The 27,885-nt window shown below is 40.3% G+C and overlaps 1 protein-coding gene across 2 annotated transcripts; it reads right to left on the reverse strand.

Moving 5' to 3' along the window:
* Positions 1-712: 712 nt before the first annotated feature.
* Positions 713-27,885, reverse strand: LOC131235663 (uncharacterized). Of its 2 annotated transcripts, XM_058232945.1 has the most exons (6): positions 27,684-27,771; positions 23,956-24,031; positions 16,664-16,917; positions 15,935-16,146; positions 13,062-13,326; positions 713-1,254 (listed from the first exon to the last, which is right to left on the reverse strand). In XM_058232945.1, the coding sequence occupies exons 3-6, from the start codon at positions 16,913-16,915 to the stop codon at positions 961-963; spliced, it is 1,023 nt and encodes a 340-aa protein (XP_058088928.1). In that variant the 5' UTR covers positions 16,916-16,917; positions 23,956-24,031; positions 27,684-27,771; the 3' UTR covers positions 713-960. The 2 variants fall into 2 exon arrangements, with proteins under 2 accessions (XP_058088928.1, XP_058088927.1); XM_058232944.1 differs by lacking the exon at positions 23,956-24,031 and having other exon boundaries at positions 27,684-27,885.

Below are 27,885 nucleotides of genomic sequence, written 5' to 3' on the forward strand. Positions count from 1 at the left end.
CATTAAGGCCACGTTTGGATGCACTATTTGGTTGGATTGCAATAATCAGTTCAATCGGGAGACATTTTCAGATAAAAAGAAAGTAGCCCATAAATCACAGTTGCATTCTTCCAACCCTAATTCCAAACCACCTCATTTTTATTATTATTATTTTTTTTCTTTTGAAGTTTAGTCCATCAGTATATATGTCAATTCCATTTTATTGAACTAGTGATTACAATTCAATTTAACAGTGTATCCAAACACCCAAAAAACTAGTAGAAATTTGGCATAGCAGGGTTACATCAGGGATTCAGTATATAAAGGTTGAGATGAGAACATCAAAATCAAATGTTGCTACGCAATTCCCAGCCCATTTACACACAGGCACATGTCAAGATCAATTTGGAGAAACATCCAAGCGACCCATCAGGTGGACCGGGCCATGGCAATGCTCTGGCCTGAAATTCAGGCCAGTCTATACTCATCGTGTGAACCACAGTCATACAAAAATGTAAAGCTAAAGAACTTGCTTTTATCATCCATTTGTTTTGAACACTGGCCTACCACTGTTTTTTCTTTTCTTTTTCTTTTTTTCTTTTTTTTTGGGTATCTGCAAGATGTTGGCCACTTGGTGGACAGCTTACATCCCAAACGCGTTCCTGATTGACACATGTACTGATGTGTAGATGGGTGGGCCAGTACACTTGTCAGAACCTAGAGGTGAACCATCTTGCCAAAGATAACATGATTGCAAGAACCTTAATCTGATAATTTCAATCTAAAAGCAACTTTGCTATTCATCATCTAAGTCCCCTATGAAAGTTACAAAACTTAAAGAAGCTCATCACACAAAAGATTGCACAACAAAATGGAAAATTTTCAAAATCCCAGAAAAGCAAAAATCCAAGCAATAAGAAAAAAGGAACATGCCAGAAAAGAGTGACCTGACATTAGTCCATCGTCCGTAAGAAGGCTCCACTAAGCTTCAAGTAGAAGTGCCTTAACTACAACATCGCCAAAACCAGCTGCATATCCAAAAAAATGGCCCGCACCAGGAACCTCGTGATAGTGAATCCAAGGAAGCTTTTCAGCGATGTAACGCTGAGGGGCGACGGGCACCAGCAAGTCCTGATCACCCTGCCATAGGTGCACTGATCCTTCGTTGTTGGGGAATGGGTTGTCAAGATCCGTGGGTGAGAATTCCCAACTCCCGAAACCAATGATCATGTCGCGGTGGATGGTCTCGAAATCGCCTTGCTGCCTTACCTGTGCCTGAGGATGTGAAAAGGAATTTATGGGTATTGCGACCAGATTTGATGTTATAAAAATTCATTTTGGGTCATGAGAATGTATGTGTGCATGTCCCTATGAGCTATTAAACCATTGTCTAAGTTCTTTTTGAATCACAAGTGTGAAATGGTTAGAGCCGTTGAATAACTGAGATCACAGATGGGAAAATTTTGACTTTTTTTTTTTTTTTGGATTCCCTGTCTGAGATCTGCCTAATCCGATGGTTGAAAGTTGAAACTGGCATTGTATGGTATAGTTGTTATGCAATGCCTTGTCCTGTATCATTCCCATCATTTCATAGTCATGGGAGGCAACCTTCACATCACTCTCTAACACTTGGATATATCTATCAATATTCACAATTTTTACAGCCAAAACATACATATACCGGCAAAACATAATGGCTACCCAAATCTTTAAGAATCCTTATTAATTTAGGAGATCTCCGAAAACATAATGATCACTTTAAGAAAGGGATTGTGTCTTGTTTTTAGTTATCTTATAAAAGAGAGGTCACAATTTTATAGTGATAATTGAACTTTTCAACTTGGCAAATGTGATCATATGGGTTAAGCATCAGAGGCTGTCTTGGAGATAGATAAATTCAAGCTAACTATTCATGTAGTTCTCTTCATGGTCTGCTTTAACAAGCTTTGACTTTAAGGATTTTTTATTTTTATTTTTAAAGCTAGACTACTCTTGATTTCAAGTAGGTGGTTTATATATGAGCCATGAGATGCTATAGTGATCCACCGGAGTAATTGAGATAATGCATTTATATTCATGCCAAGCTTGATGAATGGTCCATGTGTACTTTGGAAATGGACCCAAAGATCATTTCCAAAATTAAACAGTCCAGATTGTGGGGCTGGCTGTGAGATGTATTGCTTAGTCTTATTACTTGAATTGTATGATATTTGAATGATATGAACTCATTTTGGTTATAACTGCACTACATTTTCTAAAAACACATGGTTTAGGCCCCCTATTAAATGGCAACTTTTTGTGTATGGTTATTTTTTGCAATATTTTATTGTCAAAATATGCAAACATGTGTCTTTTAATACCTCCTGAATTTTGCAGATGATGATCCAGATTAAGTATAAAAAAAATCCTGAAGTTTCACTGAAAAATCCACCTTTATCCCAATGTTTTCCTCAGCTAGCGATGTTTACCCAGGCATCAGCAATAATATCAGCGATATTGAGACATGTTTCCATATCCCCAGTCATCGATACATGTAACGATACTGATACTTCAAACACTGGCTAAAACACAGGCCTGTATGGGGATGTAAAGCCCATGTAAACATATCCCAACACCTGGGAAAGTTATCCTCTAGGACAAACTTGTGCCATTTTACACGATACCCCAGGGAGATGAAAGGTTATCTTATTTACTGTCCTACAGAACAAATGGTTTTTGTGGCTAGGACTGCATGCTATTTTTAGAAATCCCTGATGATAGCATTTTTTTTTCTTTTCTTTTCTCAAATGATATATTTGAAAGACTCGTTAACCTTGAGGACATAACCTCCTCTAATGATATATTGATTGATAGTATTGTTCCATCCACTGTGATTGATTCACCGCCAATATATGAGCCTCAACTAGACAGGATGCTTCATCTTGGATGAAATCCCAAGTGGGAACAAAATCCTAATGAGTAAGCAGTACTACCAGCTCTGCCTGTTGAAGTTCCACCTACTGAGATGCCTGTTGTTCCTGCTAGTGCAGTTGCTCGTGTTGTGCAGAACCGTACATGGCAGGAGACCTCCAGAATTCTTCACATATATGGCAGTTGTCATGCCTATAGAATTTGAGCAAGCAGATTACGCTCCGATACCTTAAACTGAGGCTATCACAAGTGACAATGCAAAAAACTGGAAGAAAGCAAAGGAAACTGAAATGGATTGCATGCATGGCAATTTGACAGCAAACACTAAGCCTATTGGCTGCAAGCAGGTGTCCAAAATGAAAGTTATGAATGGAAGGTTGAAACCTATACAACAAGGCTCGTCGCAAAAGGGTACACTAAAAAAAAAAAAAAAAGAAAAGAAAAAAAGAATTGATTATTCGGAAACATTTTCTCCAATAGCCATACTTAAATCCTTCAGATACTCACAGACATCAGTGCCCATTATGACTATAAGATTTGGAAAATGGAACTGAGAAGACCATGTCCTTAAATGGACCTCTTAGTGAGGATATTTACACATAACATCCTGAAGGCTTCACACTAGTATGCCAAGAGAGTAAGGTCTGTAAACTGCAAAGATCCATTTATGACTCAAACAAGCATCTTGTAGTTGGAATTCCGAGTTTTATGAGGCAATTAAGGCTTTAATTTCATCTTAAACCCAGAGAACATCTTGCGTGTACCTTGAACTAAGTGGGAGAAAAGTTGTATTCTTTGCACTTTACATGGATGACATCTTATTGATTGGAAATGACACCGAGCTACTCATTTCCGCTAAGGTTTGGTTAGCTAGACACTTTGACATGAAAGAACTTAGAGAGAGGCATGGTATGTTTTGGGCATCTCTGTCTATAGACTCTATACAGACAGGAAGAATGGGATGGTGCGCTTAACTCAACATTGTCCTTTCCAAGGAACAAAGTCCAAGAACTTGGGAGGAAAAGTAAAAATGATTTTAGAGTTCCCTATGCTTCCACGGTTGGTAGCCTCATATATGCCAGGCAATGCACATGACATATGCTCTTCTGCAGGGGTCGTAAGCAAATGTAGAAGTAATATGAGCTCAGAACATTGGACAGCTGTTAAAAAAATATTAAAATACTTAAGGAGAACTCAAAATTATGCCCTAGTTTTTAGTGGTGGGCACTTGTTAACTGTCGATTTTACTGATGCCTCATTTCTGTCAGATCGTGATGATTAAATATCCACCTTGGGTCAGGTGTTTACTATCGGAGGTGGAGCTATATCATGAAGCAAATGTACAACAAATGCTACCCTGGAGGAGAGTATGTTGCTGCTACTAGAGCAGCAAAGGAAGCAGTGTGGCTCAGAAAGTTCCTTATGGAACTCCGTGTTGTACCCTTCACGGATAGGCCCATGAAACTCTATTTGTGATAATGCTTATGCCATCATTCAAACCAAAGAAAATCAAAAGGATACAAAGCATATTCTAAGGAAGCACCAACTTATTTGAAAGCTTGTCCATGATGGTGAAAACATGGTAACAAGGATGGGACTTCTAACAACCTAGCTGACCTTTTCAAAAAGGGACCTGTGGATGGAATGGGTTTGGAAACTAAACGGTCTTGAATTGAAAGTGGGGGACTGATAGCACTCTACAAATGGATATGGAAAGATCTTTGCCCAAAGGTTTCTATGATTGTATGAGTTGAAGATGTCTGAGTACATATGAGAATGTATAGTTTCATACTTTGATGATCTAGCACTTACTATAGATCTGAAGCAAATGCTTGAAAAAGGCTTTGAGGTCCTAGATCTCCTCACCTAAAGGAGAAGAAAGACAACTATGGTTTCCTCGAGTTTCTACTTTATATGACAAGATGATGCAGGACATGAAATTTAGATATGATGTGTACGTTTTCAGGCTTTAGATCATAATAATTTAGAAACAATCACAATAATTCCACATCCCACATAAAGTCAAGCATTTAACAAGGGGAATCTACGAGGGTCCAAGCCTACACATGTTAGGGCTGAATCAATTAAAAATTATAGACTAAACAAGATAGTAGATTCATCCACACATGCAAAGGATTATTTCCCAATCCAAGGGATTCTCATGTTTGAATTCGGGAAAACTTAGGGTTTCAAAAATGGAATAGAACTTGGGGATTTGAGATGATCTAGGGTTAGAGTTATGGAAACAAGGTAAAAGAAGAGTGAAATAGAGATGAGAGCGAACCTATGCAGCCCGCACATGTGGACAACAAACCGGTCTGATGCACGTGTGTGGGGCCCACGAATCTGGAATCGGCCAGCTAGGGCCTGGTTGGCTAGGGATGGGCCACCTACCCTCCAAATTTCAGGCCAAACGGATGATCGGTTTGAATACGGTGCTCCGCCGAAGTTTCAGCCCTCTTGTAGGGCCAGATTCTGAAAATCTGCTATAGGGAAAAGATTAACTGCAAACGTGGGTGGATTTGACGAGGAGATGGCTGTAGGAGATAAGGAATATGGAGAGTAGGAGATGGGGGCGATTTGGGATGGGAGTGGCTTCGCAGCATGATAGTTAGCCCTTTCTCACCCAATTAGGTTTCCACAACTCAGAGAATTAGAAAAGCAGGAAAACGCAGAATTTTATTAATCATCTTCATTGAAAAAAACCCTATAAGGGGTTGCCTATTTATAAGAAAAACTTATACCTAAAAGGTCGTGCCATGTGCGCATACTATTACTTAAAGACGACGTAATAAAAAATAACAACTAATTAATGCAATCTAAACCGTTCATGATGTTCCTAATAACGGTAATAAGCAAAACTCAAAGTCCTAGGTCACCTAGGGTAGTGGGCTACAATCATGAGATCTAATGATGGGATCCACATGATGATCGGGTCCACCCCAAGGAACCAAAACAAAGTCCTCTAACTAGGAGGCTCTCCATGGATGTCATCATCGATCCAGATCGAAGGTGGGGCCCTCATCCTTGTATACGTGCGTAAGGGGAGTGTGCGTGTGCGCGAGATGTACCATCAACTCTCCCCGACTGCGAAGGTTTCGCCATTGATGAAACAAATCTCTTGAACTGCCCCAAGATGTTAGGATCAAGTCTCTGAAGCTCCTCCTCAGTGAGCCACGTATTGTTTGAAGCTGGGCGTAACTTCCACTTGACTAGGAACTTTTGAAATCCGCCGTCTGACGTCGATATTATCTGATGGTCTAGAATATTCTATATCTCCTCTCTGGGTGTGGGAAGGGTAGGTATGAGAGGTAGAGGCTGAGAAGATAGGTAGGGAGGGGGCCATGGATCAAGGGAAAGGTTTGAAAAATCAGGATAGTTGGGTGACAGGATGGACAATATATCAGTGGTCCCTTGAAATGCAACTAGATCCTCCACATTGAATGTGGAACTAATTCCCATGGAAGGTGGAAAATCTACTACATACGCATTGAGACCGTTTCGTTTTATAATTTTCAATGGTCCAGCGCTACGCGCGTGTAATTTAAGAACAGCTCCCTGAGGGTACTGCTCTGTCTTGATGCAGACCATCATAGAATCTCCTACATTGAATTCCTTGAATCGTTTATGTTAGGCAGCAGAAATTTTGTAATGGTCATTAATAGTATTGATCTTTCGCCTGATTTCTTGATGCAATGAATGAATGTGATGTGCAAAAGACTCTGCAGACTCTGATGGTCTATGAGATAGGGACATAGGGACAAGATCAATAGACTTCCTAGGTTTATAACCAGTAATGACTTCAAAAGGACTTAAACCTGTGGATCTATTGACAGAACTATTTAATGTAAACTCAGCGATAGATAGTGCAGTGTCCCACTCCTGGTGTGCTCCCCCACTAAACACTTGAGCAAATTTCCCAGACTCCTATTGACCACCTCAGATAAGTTTGGTTGAGTTGCCCTAAAGACTAAATCAATGGCATGCTGTATATCCCTCATAGGGGGAAGCTCATCCGTTAGATCATCAGAAAAGTCACGAAATTCATCCACTACCGGAATGGCCTCAGCGGGTAACTCTGCACTAGCCTCTGGTGTACTTTCCTTAGGTATAAGGGCATACACCATCGAGTTCGACTCAATCTCTCGCTCAAAGTCTTTGGTATTTAGAATATGGAGAGGTTTAGACTTGGACTTCGATTCTTCAACCAACATCAAGTGATAAAAGAAAGGGAGGTATTTATTCTTAAGAGTTTCTTTCATTTCTCCCCAATGGACTATTGGGGGTTCCCTTAACCTCTCTTTTTTTCACTCCACAGTAGCCCAAAACATCTTTGCTTGGCCCACAAGTTTCATCTTGGTAAATTGGACTCGACGAGCATCTGACATGTCGTACCACTCAAAATATTGGTCCATATCTGCCAACCAATCTAGAAAAGCTTTAGGGCCCAAGCGGCCATTAAACGTAGGGGCCTCTACTCTAACTCCCTTGAGGAGTTGCGCATCTGGGTCATAATGATCATGATACCCCTCGCGGGGTAGGTGCACGGGTGCGCGCCCATGTCTGTTTCTTTAGTCACCCCCATTCCCTTGTCTATCCTCCTGACCACCTGCCTGAGATTGAGCATCTTCCCCAATGACGGGGTTTGCCCAGGCGGAGGTCTCTAGTTGGGCAATGTGCACATTAAGCTGATCCCAGCGTTGGTCAATTCGTTATTCCAAGCGCCTACCCAAAGACTTAAACTGCCAAGTTATGTTATCCATTGACTCTTGTAATTGCTCCATGTTTAATGCAGGGTGCAACCCAAAACCGCGACTAGTACATGCGGGCATACAACTACCGACTCAACTCAAAGGTCCTCTAATGCTACTATATGCGTCTAAATGGGACTAAACGCTCCTAAAATTCCAGCATCATAACTGTCCAAACAGTTTGTTAACAAAAAATTCAGTAATGAAAATTGGGGAATTTCTGACAATAGAAAATTCAGCAGTTTATGTTGTGAATGATGGGTCCTAAACAGCCCTATATGATGAAATTTAATGCAAAATAAACGCAAGTAGACTAAACCCTAAACATGCAATGCAATTCCCTATGAAAAACCTAAGCTTTGATACCAAATTTGATGCAGGACATAAAAATTAGATATGATGTATAAGTTTTCAGGCTTTAGATCATAATAATTTAGAAACAATCACAATAATTCCACATCCCACATAAAGTCAAACATTCAACAAGGAGAATCTACGAGGGTCCAAGCCTGCACATGTTAGGGCTGAATCAATTAAAAATTATAGACCAAACAATGCTCAAAGGATAGTAGATTCATCCACACATGCAAAGGATTATTTCCCAATCCAAGGGATTCTCACGTTTCAATTCAGGAAAACCTAGGGTTTCAAAAGTAGAATAGAACTTGAGAATTTGAGATGATCTAGGGTTAGGGTTATGAAAACAAGGCGAAAGAGGAGTGAAATAGATACGATAGGGAACCTGTGATCAGCCTGCACGTGTGGACAGCAAATTGGCCTCACGCACGTGCGTGGATGACAACCCGCACGTGTGTGGGGCCCACGAATCTGGAATCGGCCAGCTAGGGCCTGGTCGGCCAGGGATGGGGCCATCTTCCCTCCAAATTTCAGGCCAAACGGATGATCGGTTTGAACACTGTACTCCGCCGAAGTTTCAGCCCTCCTGCGGGACCAGATTTTGAAAATCTGCTGTAGGGGAAAGATTAGTTGCAAATGTAGGTGGATTTGATGAGGGAATGGCTGTAGGATATGAGGAAATGGGTGTGGCTTCACACCACAGTAGTTAGCCCTTCGAAGAAGGGAGGGTTTCGCATCCAATTAGGTTTCCACAACTCAAAGAATTAGAGAAGCAGGAAAACGGAGAATTTTATTAATAATCTTTAATGAAAAAAACCCTACAAGGGGTTGCCTATTTATAAGAAAAACCTATACTCCAAAAGTCGTGCCATTACTTAAAGATGAAGTAATAAAAAATAACAACTAATCAATGCAATCTAAACCGTTCATGATATTCGTAATAACGGTAATAAGCAAAACTCAAAATCATAGGTCACCTAGGGTAGTGGGCCACAATCATGAGATCCAATGATGGAATCCACATGACGATCGGGTCCACCCCAAGGAACCAAAACACAGTCCTCTAACTAGGAGACCCTCTATGGATGTCGTCATCGATCCAGATCAAAGGTGGGATCCTCCTCCTTGCATACTGCGTAAGGGGGGGCGTGCGTGTGCGCAAGATGTCCCCATCACAAGAGGCTAGGAGAAGGGGCAAAGGAACTCTATGAGGCATTCCCTATATGTGTTCTGTATTTATAGACACAAATTGTCACCCAAGCCATCTTACTATAGAGGATCTCTCAAGGGCATGTAGATATTGGTAAGATTACCAAAATGCTATTGAATTAAGTGAATGAATACCCACAGTGCAATCCACTAGTCATAGGGAATTAACAAAAGGTCAAATGCATGTGTAGACCTTTCTACGTGTTAATGCACATCATTTTGTTTCCTATCTCATGCTATCAAGTGTCTATCCTTCCACATGCAGCGACACTAACCCTACACTGCCAGTATGCCACATGAATCCGTTTCCAGATCAATCAAAATGTTCAAACCATTGATCTTGAAAACAATGCATATGGTGATTTAGAAAAACAGTTGTCAAAACAATTTTCAAAAGAAGAGCCTACTTATTGATCAATCACGCCAACATGTGGAATAATTATCTTACCAGGCTGTGATTCTTTGTTGAATCCTTGTCCCACAAAGAAACTTTATAGTCACCCAACTTACCCTGATCCACCTAAAGGCTCACCAACTAGGGAATCAAAGTAAGTGGTCAAGCACCTCATAGGACCATGGGTCCTCTCAAGTCAAAAGATAGATATGACAAGCATACAAAGTACTAGCTCAATACATGACCATGTAAAACAAGCATTCTTTCTATTGTAGGGAAAACCGAACTAGTTTGCCATACGGGAAGTGCAACTAATCATAAGAGATATGCCTTAAAACTGAGCCAATTAGAATACCAGGATGAGCTTCTCAAGCTGATAAGGCACCAAGTTCGGAAGATATAGTAAGTAACTCTCCCAACAGAGAGATGGGCCCTAAGTCAACTTCAGCTGAGCTGCTTAAGGGCAAAGCTTAGTGAGGAGAATCATCTCCCGAGCTGATCAGATTGACCTCAACCAGAGGCGGGACGAAAACACGGAAAGAATCCCGCCTCAAACCAAGAAAGGAAAGATTCGACACGATTTTACCTGAAGATCACGCCTACCAAGGTGGGCTCAGCGATACCTTCGGAAATAGATTTCCATCCAAATAAGGGCCCTCCAACAGTTCCAGTGGATCCCATTGGGATACGCAAGTCTTGAAGCTACCTAAACACCCCATAAGTACACCCATTGCAATTGGAGGGAGGTAAGTAACAAACACCCTAGCTCAAGTCCTGCTTTTACTTTCAGTTTGCTCGCCTGACTTAGGCATCGGAGGGACCCCGGCCGCCATCGGCACTCCCGCTATCCTTCACATATTATTAATGCAGGTATATGTGCATCCACAAACGACTACACATGTCCATCCAGATTCAAGCAATAACAGATTGCAAAATTCACTCACCGACTGAACAATCTGTTATTGCTTGAATATGGATGGGACAGGTGTAGTCGCTTGTAGATGCATGTATACCTGCATCAACAATATGTGAAGGACAACGGGGGTGCTGATGGCGGCTAGGGACCCTCCGATGCCTAAGTTAGGCGGATAGATTGATAGTACGAGCAGGACTTGAGCTAGGGTTTTTATTACTTACCTCCATCAAATTGTAATGGGTATACTTATAGGGTGTTTAGGTGGCTTTAAGAGTTGCGTGTCCTGGTGGGATCCACTGGATCCACTAGAGGGTCCTTATTTGGATGGGAATCTACTTTTGAAAGTATGGTTGAGCCTGCCTCGGTCGGCATGATCTTTGGGTAAAATCGTGTCAATCTTTCCTTTCTTGGTTTGAGGCAGGATTCTTTCCAAGTTTTTCGTCTCGCCTTTGGTCGGTGTCGATCTGGTCAGCTCGGGAGATGATTTCTCTCACCGAGCTCCGCCCTTAAGCAGCTCAGCTCAAGGTTGACTCAGGGCCCATCTCTCTGTCGGGAGAGTCATTTACTATATCTTCCGAGCTTGGTGCCTTATCAGCTTGGGAAGCTCATCCTGGTATTCTAATCCACATGCACAGTCTTTTTCCTTGTTTTATTCGAGAAATATTGTTATTCTCATCTATATGTTCCTCATGTGATTTTCTTTTTGAATCTTCAGTACTAGGAGTGATTACTTTTGGGTCTTTTTGAATTCATCTGTTTATAAATCTTATGATTAGTATATAAGAGATCATCCATTTTCTGAGAGAAACCAGTCGAGCAAGGTGGTCTTCATGGCTTCTGAACAAGGACCATGTCAAACATTTGCAATCTAGGACCACATTGACAGCTACTATCTGAGATTGTTTTGATTCTCTTCTATGTTCTAAGGTGAAAAGAAAAGAAGAACGATATCCTAATTGTCATAAAGATGGTTGTTGTGAAGAAGTTGACATTGGAGAGTTACAAGTCTGAGTTCTCAAAAGTATGTCTGTTTCTCCAAGGTTGCAACCTTCGACAAGTGGCGGGAAGAGATGAGTCAAGATGTAGGAAGATGATAAGTGGGGGAAATTTTCAAAAAAGAAAAGTGAATTGGCTAGAGACTCCTATTTCACAAGGATGTACTACAACTCCAAAATCTATGGTTACACATGACATTCTTAAACAGCTCCAATGACCCCACCAGTGAATGTCGGCCTAATCTAAAAACTAATCAGAGCTTCTACATTCATACTTTGTCAATCTTAGATTGTGAATGCCATGGTGAAATCTTCTATCCATTTTTTTCACTCCATAACGAGTCGGGATAATGTAAATGACCTAGAGAGAGTGAGTCCATTTCGTTCTCTAGTGTAGTGTATCATTTATGCAATAGAACAACGTCACAAAAATATCCAAGGCCTATTGGAATCTTTAAATATTGAATGGGTTCCATCAATTCCTTCCAGGTCGAGGTTTTGAACACATGATTCATCTTTAGCCCCTCATTTTCCACTTTCACATGACATCTCCATTTGCCAATTGGACCAGTTCCACAACCCCATTTGTCATTTATCAATTCTGAATCATGCCAATCTCACACTAGATCAATCTATTCCCCAAGATGACACCACAACCTTCGTCAGTTACTGGTTGTTATCTCAGTCCATTGCATTCATAAGGAGGTGAAAAAGATTGCCTGCTAAGGATGGACTTGTGTGGCTTTCTTGTGAATTGGGATCTCTATCCCCCTTGTAATTTTGTTCTGTAATTTGGTTTCCCCTCTTATCTTTCTTCATATTTTCTGTATCTATTCATTATTTTAAAAAAAAAAAAAAAAAACGATCCTTGTGTCAAGGAATGTGTATTACTACAAACTAATCTAGCTCGTTAATCATGCTCTAGAAAAATTAACTGGTCATTGTTTAGAAATTAAAATCATCTCTATAACCCAATTTCTCCTTTATACAAATAGGAGCATGGGAACAAAGCTTAGGAGTAAATTCAGCACTGTCCAAGCCAAAATATATACTCCAACCTAACACTGTTCTTACCACAAAATTATTACCTGTAAAGGAATTATATGACCCTTAAGCTGAGGATATGAATAGAAACCTCAAGGTTGAGTTTGTACGAGTGGGGGCCACACCTCAGTAATCCAGACTTTGATCTGATGGGCTCTTCTATGGTAGGGAATTCCGTAAAAATAACCCTGTTGGAGACTCCTAGCCCTTCAATTAGTGGCCTTCAAAATGACGGCCACACTCCACAGTCGATGGGAAGAAAACTGAAAGCCAAAGATTGGATGATTATGAGCTTCCAATCTGAGAGATCATTTTGCATGGTATATCCAGATTAGATTAACGGTTTGGATCACCTATGCATGGACCTCACTTATTTCCCCAGCTCAAGGATCATCTAACTCATAAGCTGTTTTACCAACTTCATTACTTGTAGATGCTATTGGTTGATAGTTACTAATTGTCTTCCAACCTAGGAAGATACATGTAGCCTCAGAAGAACTGCATACCTTCAATTGTTTTCTTTCTTCAAAATTGGAAAATAGTTTCTTATCTTCGGAGGAAAGAATATTGGGGCTACGAGCTGCAACGCTGTGAGTGGGAAACCACTTTTGACTATTCCACCAGTATGCCAACCAAGGGGCATAGTGAGCTACTCGAAGTGCCCATTGGTCCCGAACAGGTTGCCGCTTGTACGCTTCGTTAGATATATTGGCAGGAAGACCAGGCCACCAGTAGTTTACAACTGGAGTAAGCATTACCACTCCTGCTAGCCTGTCAACATTCCAAATTTCCAACATGAGATGATCGAAAACTCAAAAGCATGAAAAAATCATGAATGAGGATAGCTGAGGTGGTTCAGGCGGTAGCAAATAGAATAAGTGATTCACAAAGATATTCCAACAGGTGGGGCCCACTGTGCATACCCCCTGGCACAAAAATCAGGACAGATCACACATTAGGTGGGCCAATGCGATGAAAAAAAAAAATGGATCTGTAGAAAGAAAGACTTACTGTGCACACATCCCCTGCCTAAGCAATGGACCAGTCTAAAATTGATACCAACAGATTCACAGTGAGCCCAACCTTAGGAGTGGCTCCGATCTTGTATGTATGCCACAATTCCCTCCCCAGTTTGCCTCTCATAGTATTTGCCTTAAGGGCATCTTTGGATTGGGTTAAAACCTTGGAAAATTAAGGAAAGCAAAATAAATTTATTTGATATGACATTTCCACTAATTGAGAAACATAAAAAGAGAAGGAAATCGATTTACTTCCCTAAAAAATAAGTAAAACCTTTTCTTCAAAATGCTAATCAGTGGGAAAAGAGGCTTCCCTCATATGAGATATTTTAAATGGAAAAATGGGTGGGAAAAGAGGTTTTCCTTTCAAAATTGGAACTCATACACTAGAAAATGGAAAGGGAAGCATTTTTCAGGACAATTTTTTGTAGAAAAATAAACGGGTCTAAAGGGTGTCCTTTCCTTAGCAGTGATGTCACTTTTCCTCTGCTTGATGTCACCATCTTAGTTTTCCTTTCCCTTCTTTTGTTTTACCCCAATCCAAACACACCTTAGTGTTTAAAATGAAGAAGGCATATGCAGGACCTTAGTGTTTTCAATAAAGAAGGCATATTCAGGACAATTAACCACTTGCTCTAAAAGCTCGAACTGATAGAGCATGGCGAATATATATATATGTGTGTGTGTATGTGTGTGTGTGCGTGCGCGCGCGCGCGCTATGATGTCGAGCTCTATGGGCCCCACCATGACTTATGTTGGACATCCACGCAGTGCATTTGGTAGGTCCTCTCTAGGTTATGAGATATCCTGAAAATTAGCCATATCCAAAACTCAAGTGGGCCATACACTATGAAACCATGTGAAATTGTGCCTAAAACACGTAAAATCACTTGGTGGGGCCCACCTGAGTTTTTGATACAACTGAAACTTAGCGTGACCCCTCATCCAAGAACGACACACACAATGGATGGCTGGATGTTTGAACCACATCTTAGTGGGCCCTATAAACAATCATGAAGATTTCAATGAGTGGGTATCTACTCTCACCTATTGTTTGTGGTTTGGTCCACCTAAGTCATTGATTGGACTGATTTTTAGGCCCGTGGATCACCATGGAAGGGTGCATCTGATTGATGGGGTGGACGTCTGACATAGATCACGGTGGCACCCATAGAGCTCGACCTCATGGGAAGCTTCCCATGAGGTCGAACTTTAGTACCTTTTCCCATATATATATGATCAAGTGCAAACAGTTGTTGTGGGCCCTACTGTGATGTGTTGATGACATCCACTCTGACCAACTTGCATGCCATCCATCATTTGGACATGTGCCCAAAAATCATGCCAATCTGAGTAGGCCACATGAGTAGGAAGATTTGAGAGATGTCCACCTTTGATTCTCGTAGAGGGTCCACTGTGTCATGTATATGTCATCCAATCCATGGAAATCAAGCATCTGCACCAGATAATGGCACACACACAAAATCAGGCCATTCAAAAGCTTGGGTGGGGCATAGCGCAATCAATGGTAGGTGCCCCCCTCCCAACTGTTCCTGCTCTTGTAACCCACCTAAGTCATGGATTGGCTTTTTTTGCACGATGACCAAGGTGGATGTCAAGAACAGATCATGGAAGGACCCACACAGCTTGTTTACACTATAATTATGGTGAAAATGTTTGCACAATGTGCGTGTGAGGGTGTGTGGGTTTCAACTTTCAGAAAGTGTGAAGTTTGAACCTTCTGAGCTCGCCTTTATACACTTGAGGCTGGTTTGAAGTCAAAGAATATTCACAGAAAATGCATGCTTGTAATTGCGCATGTCACCAGTTGGTTTCCAGTTCCACAGGCAAGACTAGGATTTGTCTGTTCTACCAGATGTCCATGATAACTACTGACAACTTTTCATAAACTGTTCCACATTTCTTAGGTACTAAATATGATAGTTAAGAAGCTTAACAAAAAGATCATTGCTAAGGCAAATAGTTAAGAGTAGGATCTTGAATCCCATTCTCCCCACACATGCCAATGTGTGCAAGAGCTAGGCTGTTCATCAGGCAGACACCCACTTTTTGTGTGCCCTGGCCTGAAAATCGGGCAATTTGCTGTCATTAGCCAGGCTACGCATATGTACTGTTGATCAGTTCTTAACCATCCATTTATCATACAAGTTTGGCCCACCTGATGACCAGAGTGGCACATCCATAGTAAGGCCAACCTGCTAGATGGCCCAGATTGTGCACACAGCCACGTTGGCACTTTTGAAGAGAGGACACAGAAAGAATCCTCTCTCAAGTGGTCATCTCATTTGTCTGAAAGAAACTGAGGATAAAGGGGAATGCAGAAAATGAGATGCATATACCGGTGGGGGATGTATTTGAGGCACGTCCAAGCAACCTGTCCTCCCATAGAATACCCAATTACATAGAATTTGGATCCAAGCTCCAACTGATCAGCAAGTTCTTCTATATCTAAAGCTGTGCTTTTCTCTGTCCTTTTTGGATTTGGATCGCTCTCTCCATACCCAGGTCTGTCAAATGACAACAAATAGACTCCTAATTCTTCCGTCAACTCCTGTAAACCAGCCAAAGTGTCAACCAAATCACCTTCCAGAGAGAAACCAGAAGACACAAGAAGAAGAATCATAGTAAAAGGATCTGCCGTTGTATATTCCAAGTAAGATATCAGGCACTCTATCCGTAAATGTTGCACACATGTACAAAGTCCAAATCATTCATCTCTCGAGCCCGACTACTACAGATTAAACATATCCAAAAGATTACACCAATCAGATGATCCTATGCACCACTGGAGAATCTCTGCTCATTGAATGCCAACCATTAACTGGATTTTAAAAACCCCAATCTGAAATTATAGAAATCTCTCCCATAGGGGCCTAAGATCATCTGACCCATCTGATTTTTGTGGCAAGTCCCAACCATGGTAAGGCAGAGTAGGTGAATGGTCCAGATCTCTTACATGGGTGCCAAAAATACGGAGATAGTATACTTGAATGCTAACTTAGATGCAAGTGGTATCACCAGATCCTTTTCCTTAAAAACTAAAAAGACGTCCAGGAAACGGTAAATACCGGAGAAAGCTTCAATGCATCGTGTCTGCAAGAATCAGTGCCATGAATAAAAATGAATTTATACTTGGCTTTATCTCTGGGGACACCATCTTCTTTATAGGCTAGATACCTTCCATCTCTGAGCTTAATCCTGGGCGCTGTAATGGGAGGCCCATTTGAAGATCCACAGATCTTAGGAGGTGGGGGTTGAATGGCCTGATAAGCCCACGCTATGAAGCCCATAAACAAAACCAGTGATATCTTTTTAAGCATACCTGAAAATGCCATTTTGAAGTCAAAATCGTCACTGAAAATGGGGAAAAGAGAAACATGGGAACCATAAAAGTACATAAAGATGCCGTAGAGATGGTGAACTCCCTGTCAAAGCCATACTAAGAAACTATAAGGGTGTGTTTGGGTGAATTGTCAAATTGAATGTCATCATGAGTCAAATAAAGAGGAAATAATCAAATTGTAAACTTATTTCCTTCGAATTCATATTGAGGCTGGGGCTTCACATTGCAAGTACTCTACTTTCGAGTTAGGCATGACAAAATTGTACATGCACCTTGTGAGTGCAAGGAAACACCATTAATTTGTGTCATATCCCCTTGATTAACTTAATGCCAGCAATTCAATTCACTCCTGACCCAGCATGAGCATCAACTTAATTACAACACAGGCAAAGGACAGAGAGAAGAGAGGTAGGAAGAATAGAACTAGAACTTTGTGCATTCATTTTAAGGGTGGCAATGGGCTGGGCAGCCTGTAGGGCTAAGGCTTGGGCCCCTAAACTAGGTCTGAGGGCCAGACTTGGTCTTAAAATATAGGCCTAGTGTCCAGGCGAGGCTGGGCCTTGGTAAATGATGAATGACCAGGCCCAGGCCATTGGACGGTCCAATTATCAAGTATGTCACCATTACGCATAAGGAATGGAGGGTATAAAGGTGTAAGCAATTCAGATTCAATGTAAATGTGTAGTTTAAAGGCACTCTTCGATCAAAGGTTATATTTCAATGATCAAAACCATTTATATGATGTGACTTGTTGACTAGTTGTGGGCATGGTGTGCCATGTAATGGCCATTATGTAACACTAACAGTAAGGGTGTCATCCATTACAAGTTATGGGGTTGTAACGGCTGTTACGGAAAAATTGATCGTAACAGCCGTGTATTACAAATCCGTTACAGGGTGAATATAGGTTTCCTTTTCTTTTCTTATTTTGGAAAAAAGAAGGCCATTACGGCCTGTACCGTAATGGTAACGGCGATCACCATTACAGTTGGGATAGTATCCATAATCCATCACATAGTGTATGTGATGGATTATGATCGCATAACTATGGCTTATATGACCACATAACCTCTGTGCGATCACATAATGCCTAACGGCTATAAAACCACATATGTCACAATTGCATATGCCGTCTGACCTCCCAAAATGGTATATGCAATTGCATAATCGCTTATGCAATCGCAAATGACAACACTAGATACCATTAAAGAATTCTAATTCTTACATTGGACTATTTCAAACACTTGATCATTTCTTTTCTTTTTTTCTTTTTTGTTACAGGACTAGCCTTATAAGGCCAAGGCTTTTTTAGCCTGATTAGGGCTAGGGCCTAGAGGACTAGAGCCAGGCTAAGGCTGACCAACCCAGCCCATTGCCACCCCTAATTCATTTTGGCTGAATATTTTTATAGTTCACATGAAATCCATCTTCGAGAGAGGGTTGAAAAAAAGGCTAGTAAGCAATTAATATTGGACTTCTTTTTGTAATAAAGATTGCACTCTTTTGAACACATCATAAACTTAGACTAGAAGCTCTTTCCAAAATAGCTAAAAGGGGGGAAAAGTGAACAGGACGGGAGAATTGAGAGCTCCCCACCCATAGCCTTTTGTTAATAATAAACCTTGACCACAAAGAGATAAGTACAGTCGGTGACAAAAGATAAGAATACATGAGATGAGAACAAACCATTATGGTGCTCCACAAGAGCATCAAAGGCAATATACCCCATGTGTAATGTCCAATGCTCCCCCCTCAAATCAAGGTATTCCAAAACGGTTATGTAACGGACGGTAGCGGTGGTAAACGTTACACTTTACGACGTCATAACGGCTGTTACAAAAAAAAGAAAAAAAAGACCCGTAATGGTCCCATACCAGTCCTGTAAAGGCTGTTACAGTCCTTTATGAGACCGAAATAGGTTTTTTTTTTTTAACACATGCGTGTGCACATGCACTCACGCATGCACGCATGCGCGCGCACATGTCTGTAACAGTCGTTATGGCCTGTATTGTAATGGAAACGGCAGTGGCTATTATGGCCACCATCACCATTATGAATACGTTGCCTTAAAGAGGTAAATAGATATTACACATGCCCAGCTTGCCCAAGATATCTCTAATTCGATGCCGACTAGAAGCCTTTGTGAAGATCTCTGCCAATTGATTCTCCAACCGGATGAACAGTGGCTTGATTGTCATTGTGGAGGGAAATCAGAATACTAGAATTAAAACCCATTTCAAGGATGAGACTTTAGCCATATGAGTACACAAGTTGTATGCGTCGCTGCCTGATACTTGGCTTTTCCAGATGATCAAGCAACTCACTTTGCCTCTAGCTTTTCCAAGTTACCAGCTCCTCTTACAAAGGTACAAATACAATAGCATCTTATAGAAATCCTATCGTCAAATGAACCAACCCAATCAACATCATAACAAACACTGATGTTTAAACAACCTTAACTGGATTACAATAAGCCCCCCCATAGGAGACCTTTGTATTGAAGGATACAATATATAGCTTCAAATAATGACAGAAGAAGCATGCTTAAACTGACTAACTGCACTTACTGCATAAGTAATATCTGGCTGACTAATTGCTTAGTAAATTAGTTCCCCCCATTAGTCTCTAGTCAATACTTGGATCACCAAGCAATCATTCTCATTAAGATGATGATTGATTTCAATAGGGGATTCTGCAAATGTTGCACCTAGCACGCCTGAACTGGTAAGGAGATCAGGAATGTACTTCCTTTGAGAGATGACTATGCATTGTTTAGATTGGGCAACTTCAATCCAAAATATCTCAAGGGTCCAAGGTCCTTAACGTTAAACACTTTTCTCAAATATGATTTGACATTTAGAATCTCCTCATCATTATCCCCATAAGCGCTTTGCCATTGACATACACAATCACCACAGCACCAGCACCATTGTTCCTTTTAATAAACATTGAATGGTCAGATGTGCTCCGTTGGAAGCCAAATTGAGATACGACATAACTGAATTTTCAAACCATGCTCTGGGAGACTAATTTAGCCTATTAATAGCCCTTTTCAACTAGCAAACTTTACCACTCTCCCCCTCAGTACAAACACTAGGAGGAAGGGCCATATTTGTTTCCTCCTGAAGATCACAATGAAGAAACACATTCTTGATGTTGAGTTGATGAAGAGACTACTTGTAATTAGCAGCAACAAACAAAAGAACAAATGTCAGCCCTGTACTGTTGGGTAAACCCTTTAGCCACCAAGCAACCTTGTACCTCTCTATGGAACTATTGACCTTATATTTGAGATTTAATGGCCATTTGTGGCCTATAACATGTTTCCCTTTTGGCACTTCAACTGGATCCCAAGTCTCCTATTTTTTCTAATGCAGACATCTCTTCCAACACGGTTGCTCTCCTTCTAGGATCAACAAGGGCATCGGTACCTTAGTCGGAATAGGGACAACCAAAGGATATGAAATTTGTGTACAAAGTGAATGTGCGATGGACCAATTGATAAGAGATGGCATTGCTAATAGAATAAGAAGTGAAGAACGATGATGGACTGTAGGACTTGGAGAAATCAAGGGTGAGAGGTGGTAGTGTCACGCCCCGATTCCGGCACCCGAGCATATACTCGGCCCTGATGTCGTATTCTAGGCGAAACTAAGTATTCTAAGTTACAAGTTCATCATTCTAAGGATTCACTCATCACATGTAACCATTCCACATAAAGATATCATGATTATTATAACATAATCCCACAAAACACATTATTCGTTCGGCTACTTTATTTATTACAATTATTCGAAGTCTGAAACAAAAACGCAGATAAGGAGTTATAGCGCATGCATTGCAGCTCTAATCCAAATCTGTAATTCATCAACAAAATAATAGAATGAGCTAACAGCCCACTAAGTAAGTCTCCACTACATTTCCCAAAATATTAAGAATTAAACCATGATAAAGAATTTTAAAGGAATTTATGAAAATGCATTATCTTAGTAAAACCAATGCATAGATGCTTGATGGAATGTATAGAGGATTCACCGCAATAATCAGTACGGTTGATTTTTGTTGAACACTAGGGCCACTTTACTACATCTAACCTTAACTTTCCTTACACCTCACCCGGCCTGGTCTATTGCACTCACCAAGGTGCTCACCCAACCAGCCTTGATCAATGAGAGAACCATTTATACGTTAGCTGGTCAGACTACTTTTCCACCCAGCCTACATAGCTAGTCTGTTGCACTCTCCAATGTGCTCACCTAACCGGCCTCGATCAATGGATGTCCAAATGGTACCAATTTGGGTTTAAGGGACTTTCAACCCAAGGGACTTGATCGCTCCACCTATTTTCTGGTGTTTTAATTTTTGGGTTCCTAGTTCTATGAACATGAAAATAAAATTTTCCATTTAAAGCTTCATTCCATGACATGTCTCGATTCTCAGAATTAAACTAAAACCAAGCTATTATAATCCAAAAATATTCTCTTGTGGAGGTTATGAATGGGCATAATTTTTCAAAACAATAAGTATGAAGTGAAGAGTTGTCACTTTATCTTGCATGTCTAGTTTGGAAACAAGTTTGTCGAATTGAGATTTTCCAGGACCCATGGTGAATAAATCTGCGATTTGATCATGAGGAAATATTAGGTGTGTGGATTTGTCTATGAGATATCCTGTCTTGAATGAAATGGCAATCAACTTCTATATGCTTCGTTCTCTCATGAAACGCAATATTATTGGCGGTATGTATTGCAGCTTGGTTGTCGTGGTGTAAAGACATTGGAACCTGAACTTTAAATGGCCAATTCTTCGGGAAGAGATTTCAACCATATAAGCTCACAAGTCGCACGCACCATTGATCTATATTCAGCTTCAACGCTTGACCTAGCAACCACATCTATTTCTTACTTTTCCAAGTGACCACATTATCGTTTAGGAAGGTGCAATAACCTATAGTCGACCTTCTATCATGTATTGGCCTCACATAGTTTGCATCTGAATAACCAGCTACCTGAAGCTGACCATGAGCTTTATATAGGATACCTTTCCCCGAGGAACATTTCAAATACTGGAGAATCCTCATAACTACTGCTAAATGTGGTGCCATTGGACTTTGCATAAACTGACTCAACTACACTAACTGAAACGGTAATATCAAGCCTAGTGATGGTCAAATAGATGAGTTTGCCAACAAGCCTTTTGTACATACCAGGGTCTTCTAACAATTTTCCTTCTTCAGCTTCAAGTTTGAGATAAGGGACTATTAGTGTATCAACTAATTTAGCACCCAATATCCTTGTCACTTTCAACAAGTCACACATATATTTTCTCTAACATAGATTTATTCCAACTTTTGATCATACCACTTCAATTCCGAAAAATATCAAAGAAGTCCAAGGCCTTTAATATGAAACTGAAGTCAAAGATATGACTTCAACTTTTCAATATCCTAAGTCATCACCGGTCACTATAATATCGTCCATATACACAACAAGTATTATGTAGCTAGTGGTAGAGTGCTTGAAAAAGACTGAATAATCTATACTTATCCTTTTTAATCCAAATGATAAAACCACACAACTGAATTTCTCAAACCAAGCCCATGGTGATTGTTCAACCCATATACAAATTTGTCAACCTGCATACGTTTGACGACTCCCCTTGAGCAACATCCCAGGAGGTTGCTCCATGTAGATTTCTTCGTGAACATGGCTTCCATTTCTTTATCCATAGCTCTTTTCCAATTTTCATTTGAAAATGCCTCCTGAATTGGCATAGGAATGGATAAAACAAACAAAGTAAGGGAAAATTTAAGATAATTTGTGGACAAATAAGTAAATGTGACAAATTTGGAGATAGGATGAGTTACACAAGAACATTTACCTTTCCGGACAACAATAGGAAGGTCATTATAAACCTCAATAGGCTTATAAGAAATAGGAACCTCACAAGGTGAGGTAGTCGATTGTGTGGATTGAAGAGGAATAGTCTATAATGCTTGGTCTTTTCTCCACTTTTCTATAACAAGTTTGTTTGAAATCCTTCTGAGGTATCGGTGGCATCTCAACATCAAATTCTGAAGGAAATACTTTTGGCAAGGGAACTTCCATAGACGTGGCTTTGACAGTACGCTCATCTTTAGCATAAAATGGAACATTTCAAAAGTGACGTCAACAGTCACAAAATGCTTCTTAAGAGTGGCAGAATAACATCAATATCCTTTTGAGTACGAGAATATCCCAATTCCCAAAAAATACACTTAATTAAACAAGGCAAAAGTTTATCTCAACTTGAACTAAATATATGAGTAAAGCAAGTACAACCAAAAACTTTGGGAGGAACAGTAAAGACTAGTTGATCAAAGAACAACATAGAGAATGATGTTTTGACATCTAAAACAGATGAAAGCATCCTATTGGTCAAATGACACACGGTAAGAATTGCATCACCCTGGAGGGTCTGCGGAATATTCATTTCTAGTAACAAAGCTCGAGTAATTTCCAACAGATATCTATTCTTACACTTAGCAACCCCATTTTGTTGGGGTGTATAAACACAAGAGGTTTGATGGAAAATTCCCTGACCTTGTAAATAGGTTTAAAACTCTTGAAAAATGAATTCCAGGGCATTATCCGACCTGAAAATACACAATTTTACACCAAATTGATTCTTTATTTCATTATAAAAATTCTAAAATACATGAAAGACTTCCGACCTATGCTTCAGTAAATATAACCATGTCATTCTAAAGTAATCATTAATAAAAAAAAGAATAAAGTATCTAAAACCTAACAAATTAGGGACTTGAGCAGGTTCCCACACATCCTTATGGACTAATTTAAATGGAACATCACTTCTTAAATCAATTCTATAGGGAAAATGAACTCTACAATGCTTATTCAGCTCACATGCTTCAAACCTCAACTTTAACAATTATGGAAGAGAGGGAATCAATGTCTATAGGATGTCCTAGACGACAATGCTATTGAATTGCCAAATCCATAGGAAACACTGTCGCACCTACTGGTTCTCTCTCCAAGTAGTACAGACCATTCCTCTTACGACTTCCACCATTCGTCCTGCCTATCTTGAGGTCCTAAAACATATAATAAGAAGAAAAGAATGACACAGAATAATTTAAAGACTTCGTTGGTTTCCTGACAGATAAAAAATTAAATGGAAACTTAGGTGCATATAGAACTGACGACACGGAGATTGGTGCATTAAACTAAGCAGTACCAATTCCAATAACATTAGATAATGTACCATCAGCTAAACTAACAGACGCATTTGACAAAACACAAATCAAAGAAGAGAAGAGACTACGATTATTAGAGATATGATCGGACACCCCAAAGTCGATGATCCAAGAGGAAGAGGATGACAAAAGCATGCTTTACGTGATTGAGCCAAAGTGGCCATAGAGGTGGAGGGCACCATTGGAAGATAGAAAACACACATATTCCTCCCGTGATAGTGAAACACTGATCCAATCATTACCAGAATTAGATAAAGCAATAGTAGTGGGTCTACCATCGGAAGAAGCATCCTCCACCATAAAAGCTTGATAAGACCTTGGGAGTTTTCCATGAAGGTCTCAACAAAAATCCACAATATGAATTGCTAGGCCACAATAAGTACACGTACAGTCTTCTCAACCACCATGACCGCCTCTACCTCCCCCTGGGAATCTACCACCTTTGCCACCACAGAGAATACCATGCCCAAAACATACACCATGGCTTCCACGTGAACTAGAATAAATGGATGAGGCTAATGCAGTTTTATCAGGAAGCATTAGCCTGAATGTTGTTGAATTCACTTGCCAAGGCGACTGTTGACGCTTTGCATAAACCTTTACTGCTGAAGGAATGGATGCTCCTTCCAAAATCTGATCCTTTACTGATTGGCACTCTTCTGGTAGTTCGGACAAAATTTTCACTACTTTCATATCTTCCCACTATTTCTTCATGAGGGTGACATCTGAGGTAATATAATGATATATGGATTACTCTTCCCACATTCTAGTCAATTTTGCAAAATACTCACCAAGGGGCTTTTCCCTTTTTGGAAAGAAAAGATTTCCTAATATAATTGATATACACAAGAAATATTTTGTTATGAGGAGTACATTCTCCTCATAGTGTCCTAAACATCTTTTGTCATGTTTAATAGAGCTCACTTTAGACTCCATATTATTCCACAACCATGATCAAATATGTGCATCCTCACGCATCCATTGTTTGTATTTAGGGTCAAATTCCTCCAATTTAGGATCCGTGAGGAACTGATCTTTTTCGTAAGCTAAGAAGAATACCTCAACAGACTAGGCCCCTAGAAGATAATTCTTCCCATTCAACTTTATAGAGGTTATTGACGCATTTAAAGAGGGTCCCTGCATTTCCTCAAGAGATAAGGAACTACCAACCACACTTTTGGGCTCCATTGACATTCCACAATTAACTTACTTCAAGGCCAAAGAAGAACGATGATCTTAGAGGAAGATCCACACACAACTACACATCCAAATTCCAAAATCATATAACACAGATTTCTGGTCCAAACTAATTTTAATCCATGTCCCAAACATTCCCACATTGCACACGACTTTAAGGGTAAGAATCTTCAATAAAAAACTGCATCTACCCAATGTAACCAACACAAATGAACAACATTAAACATTACCCTATATAAAAACAGCAAGCCTTCATTATCCAACAAGGCATCTACGCTCCTTGTTGTGAGTGTTTCTTTCTACTTGAAGAACGAGAAGGACCCAACTGTAATTGTTGTATGGGTCATTTTCGCATCTGTGACATCCAGACTGTTCATCTGTCAGGCCCTACTGTGGATGGGACATTCCCCAAAAATCACAACATTCAATTGCCAAATGGAGCATTTTTGCCCATTGAATTTCAACAGTTGGTATGAATTTTTGTAACTGTTCATTTCCGGTCATGTCCTTGAATCGGTGGTTACAATTGTCTAACCAGAGTGAATTTTGGGGAGTGGCCCATCCATGGTTAGGCCAAGTAGATGAATGGTTTGGATCTTGCAAATTTATGGCACAAGTTCAGATAACTAACTTAGATATAGGTGACAGAAAGTTGGCAGGGAAGGAAGAAAAGGGACCCCATGAAATATAGAAGAAAGCATCGCTAAATGAGCTCAGTAACAAAAAAAGAAATGATTGCTAGCATAAAAATACAGCCAAGAAAGTCAAGAACTATTGAGAATCAAACAAAAAGCATTTCCTTTTCTAACCCATCTTAGAATAAGTGGAATTTATATGGGAATAGGGATACAATTGCTGAAATTTACAAACCTTGCACACTCAGGAGAATGGCCATGGAGGTTCAGGATTGTAGAAGTCAATCTCTACAAGCAAGTGATTTCATGTAAGTATGGTGGAAGTGTTAGCAGATGGTTTACTAAAACTCCTTACTTATGCAAAGCATCAGGATTTTGGAAAGTGGCACCTAGTTGGAAAGCCTTTTTATTAGGGACATTGTTCATAGTATTGGGATGAGCACAAAAGCAGTTTTTGGAGGATGCAAAGTGCTTTGACAAACCACTCAGCTTTGTCTTACCAGATTTGTATCAGGTGGCATTCGACAAAGAAGTCGTGGTTTCTCATTGTCATTCCTTTCCCTGTAACCATATTGTGTGGTCTCAACTATCCCGAAGAGTTATGAGGCAAGGCGAAATTGAAGTATTTGCAGAGTTCATAGATTGATTGGATTGAAGGAAGGAAAGGATTGATGAGAGGGACAATTGTATCTGAAAAGCCGAAAAGATTAGGGTGCTTTTCAGTGAAGTCTTTCTACTACATTTTTTTTGCACTTCAAGGGGGTTTTATTGTATTCTTGATGAAGGTACTCCATTCCTTGTTATTTGTTATCTCTCCTCTGACATAGTGGAATTTTCTTTGCCGGATTGCTCATGGATGTATCCCAAGTGTTGAACCATGAATATCTTATGTGGTTGTGTTTGTTGGGTTTTTCTCCATTATTTTCTTTCAATTTATTGCACGTGATCCTTGCATATTCCGTGTGCCATTGGAATCAAAGGAGTGTTTGATTTTGGTGGCGTGTTGCTTGGGCAGTGGTTCTAGTTGAAGTGGTTGGCGGTGGTTTTAATTGCTTCATTTTGGACATGGACCTGACCGAGTGGGTCCAATTTCAGATCCATGTCCGAGGCAGTCGCACTCAAGTGAGTGCAGTTAGCACTTCTCGTCGAGTCCCACCATGGATGGGCCATGCCGCAAAATTCCCCGAGATCAGAAGATCTCAGCAATACCAAACTTGGGACTTTGTTTCTTTTTGCAGTTGAACATGGACCATCATTGTATTTCTCTTCTTAATCGTCCATCTGTAGGATACCAATCAAAAGGTTAAGAATGTCCTACTGAGAAGATATTTGGGAATAGCCCATCCATAGTGGACCGCGACCGACCAATGGTGTGGATTACCTAACCATGGTTCCACTTGTTGGAACTGAAAACGTGCAGGTTGCTTGAGTAGCTTAACATATAATTCCTGAATCCTACATGAAGATATAGCTAAGAATCTTTCCCTTCTTTCTAACCCACAGAAATTTTGGAATTTGCATACAAGCTGATCACAGCAACAGAGTAAAAACAGTGAAAAAGAGGAATCGGAGTTTCCATTGTAAGAGCAGATTATGAAAATGAAAATGAAAATGAAAAAAAAAAAAAAAGATTTTGAGAGAAGGATGAGTGGCCCCACCTGAAGGCAATCGGAAGGAACTTCCCTGCTTTGATTTCCTGGTGTGGGCCCTTGCAGATGCGGCTGAGATCTTCCTATTCAATCCAGCCATCTTTGCAGAGCTTCTTCAAGGGTTTTGGAGGAGACCCAGATGAGGAAAAGGCTCTGGAAGAGACCGATCGAAATCGGTCGTTGGAGCGACTGGAGACGGCCTATGTTCGGC

This window comes from Magnolia sinica, chromosome 19, assembly GCF_029962835.1.
Source record: "Magnolia sinica isolate HGM2019 chromosome 19, MsV1, whole genome shotgun sequence".
NCBI classification, from domain to species: Eukaryota; Viridiplantae; Streptophyta; class Magnoliopsida; order Magnoliales; family Magnoliaceae; genus Magnolia; species Magnolia sinica.

Bases quoted from the DNA above. Each gene is read 5' to 3' on its own strand.
- LOC131235663 (XM_058232944.1), bottom strand. From the start codon at position 27,774: ATGGCTGGATTGAATAGGAAGATCTCAGCCGCATCTGCAAGGGCCCAC. The intron at 13,327-15,934 runs GTATATGCATCT...GAATGTTGACAG, and splicing joins CTCAAATACATCCCCCACCG to GCTAGCAGGAGTGGTAATGC. The intron at 1,255-13,061 runs GTATGCAGTTCT...TCACATCCTCAG, and splicing joins AAGAAAGAAAACAATTGAAG to GCACAGGTAAGGCAGCAAGG.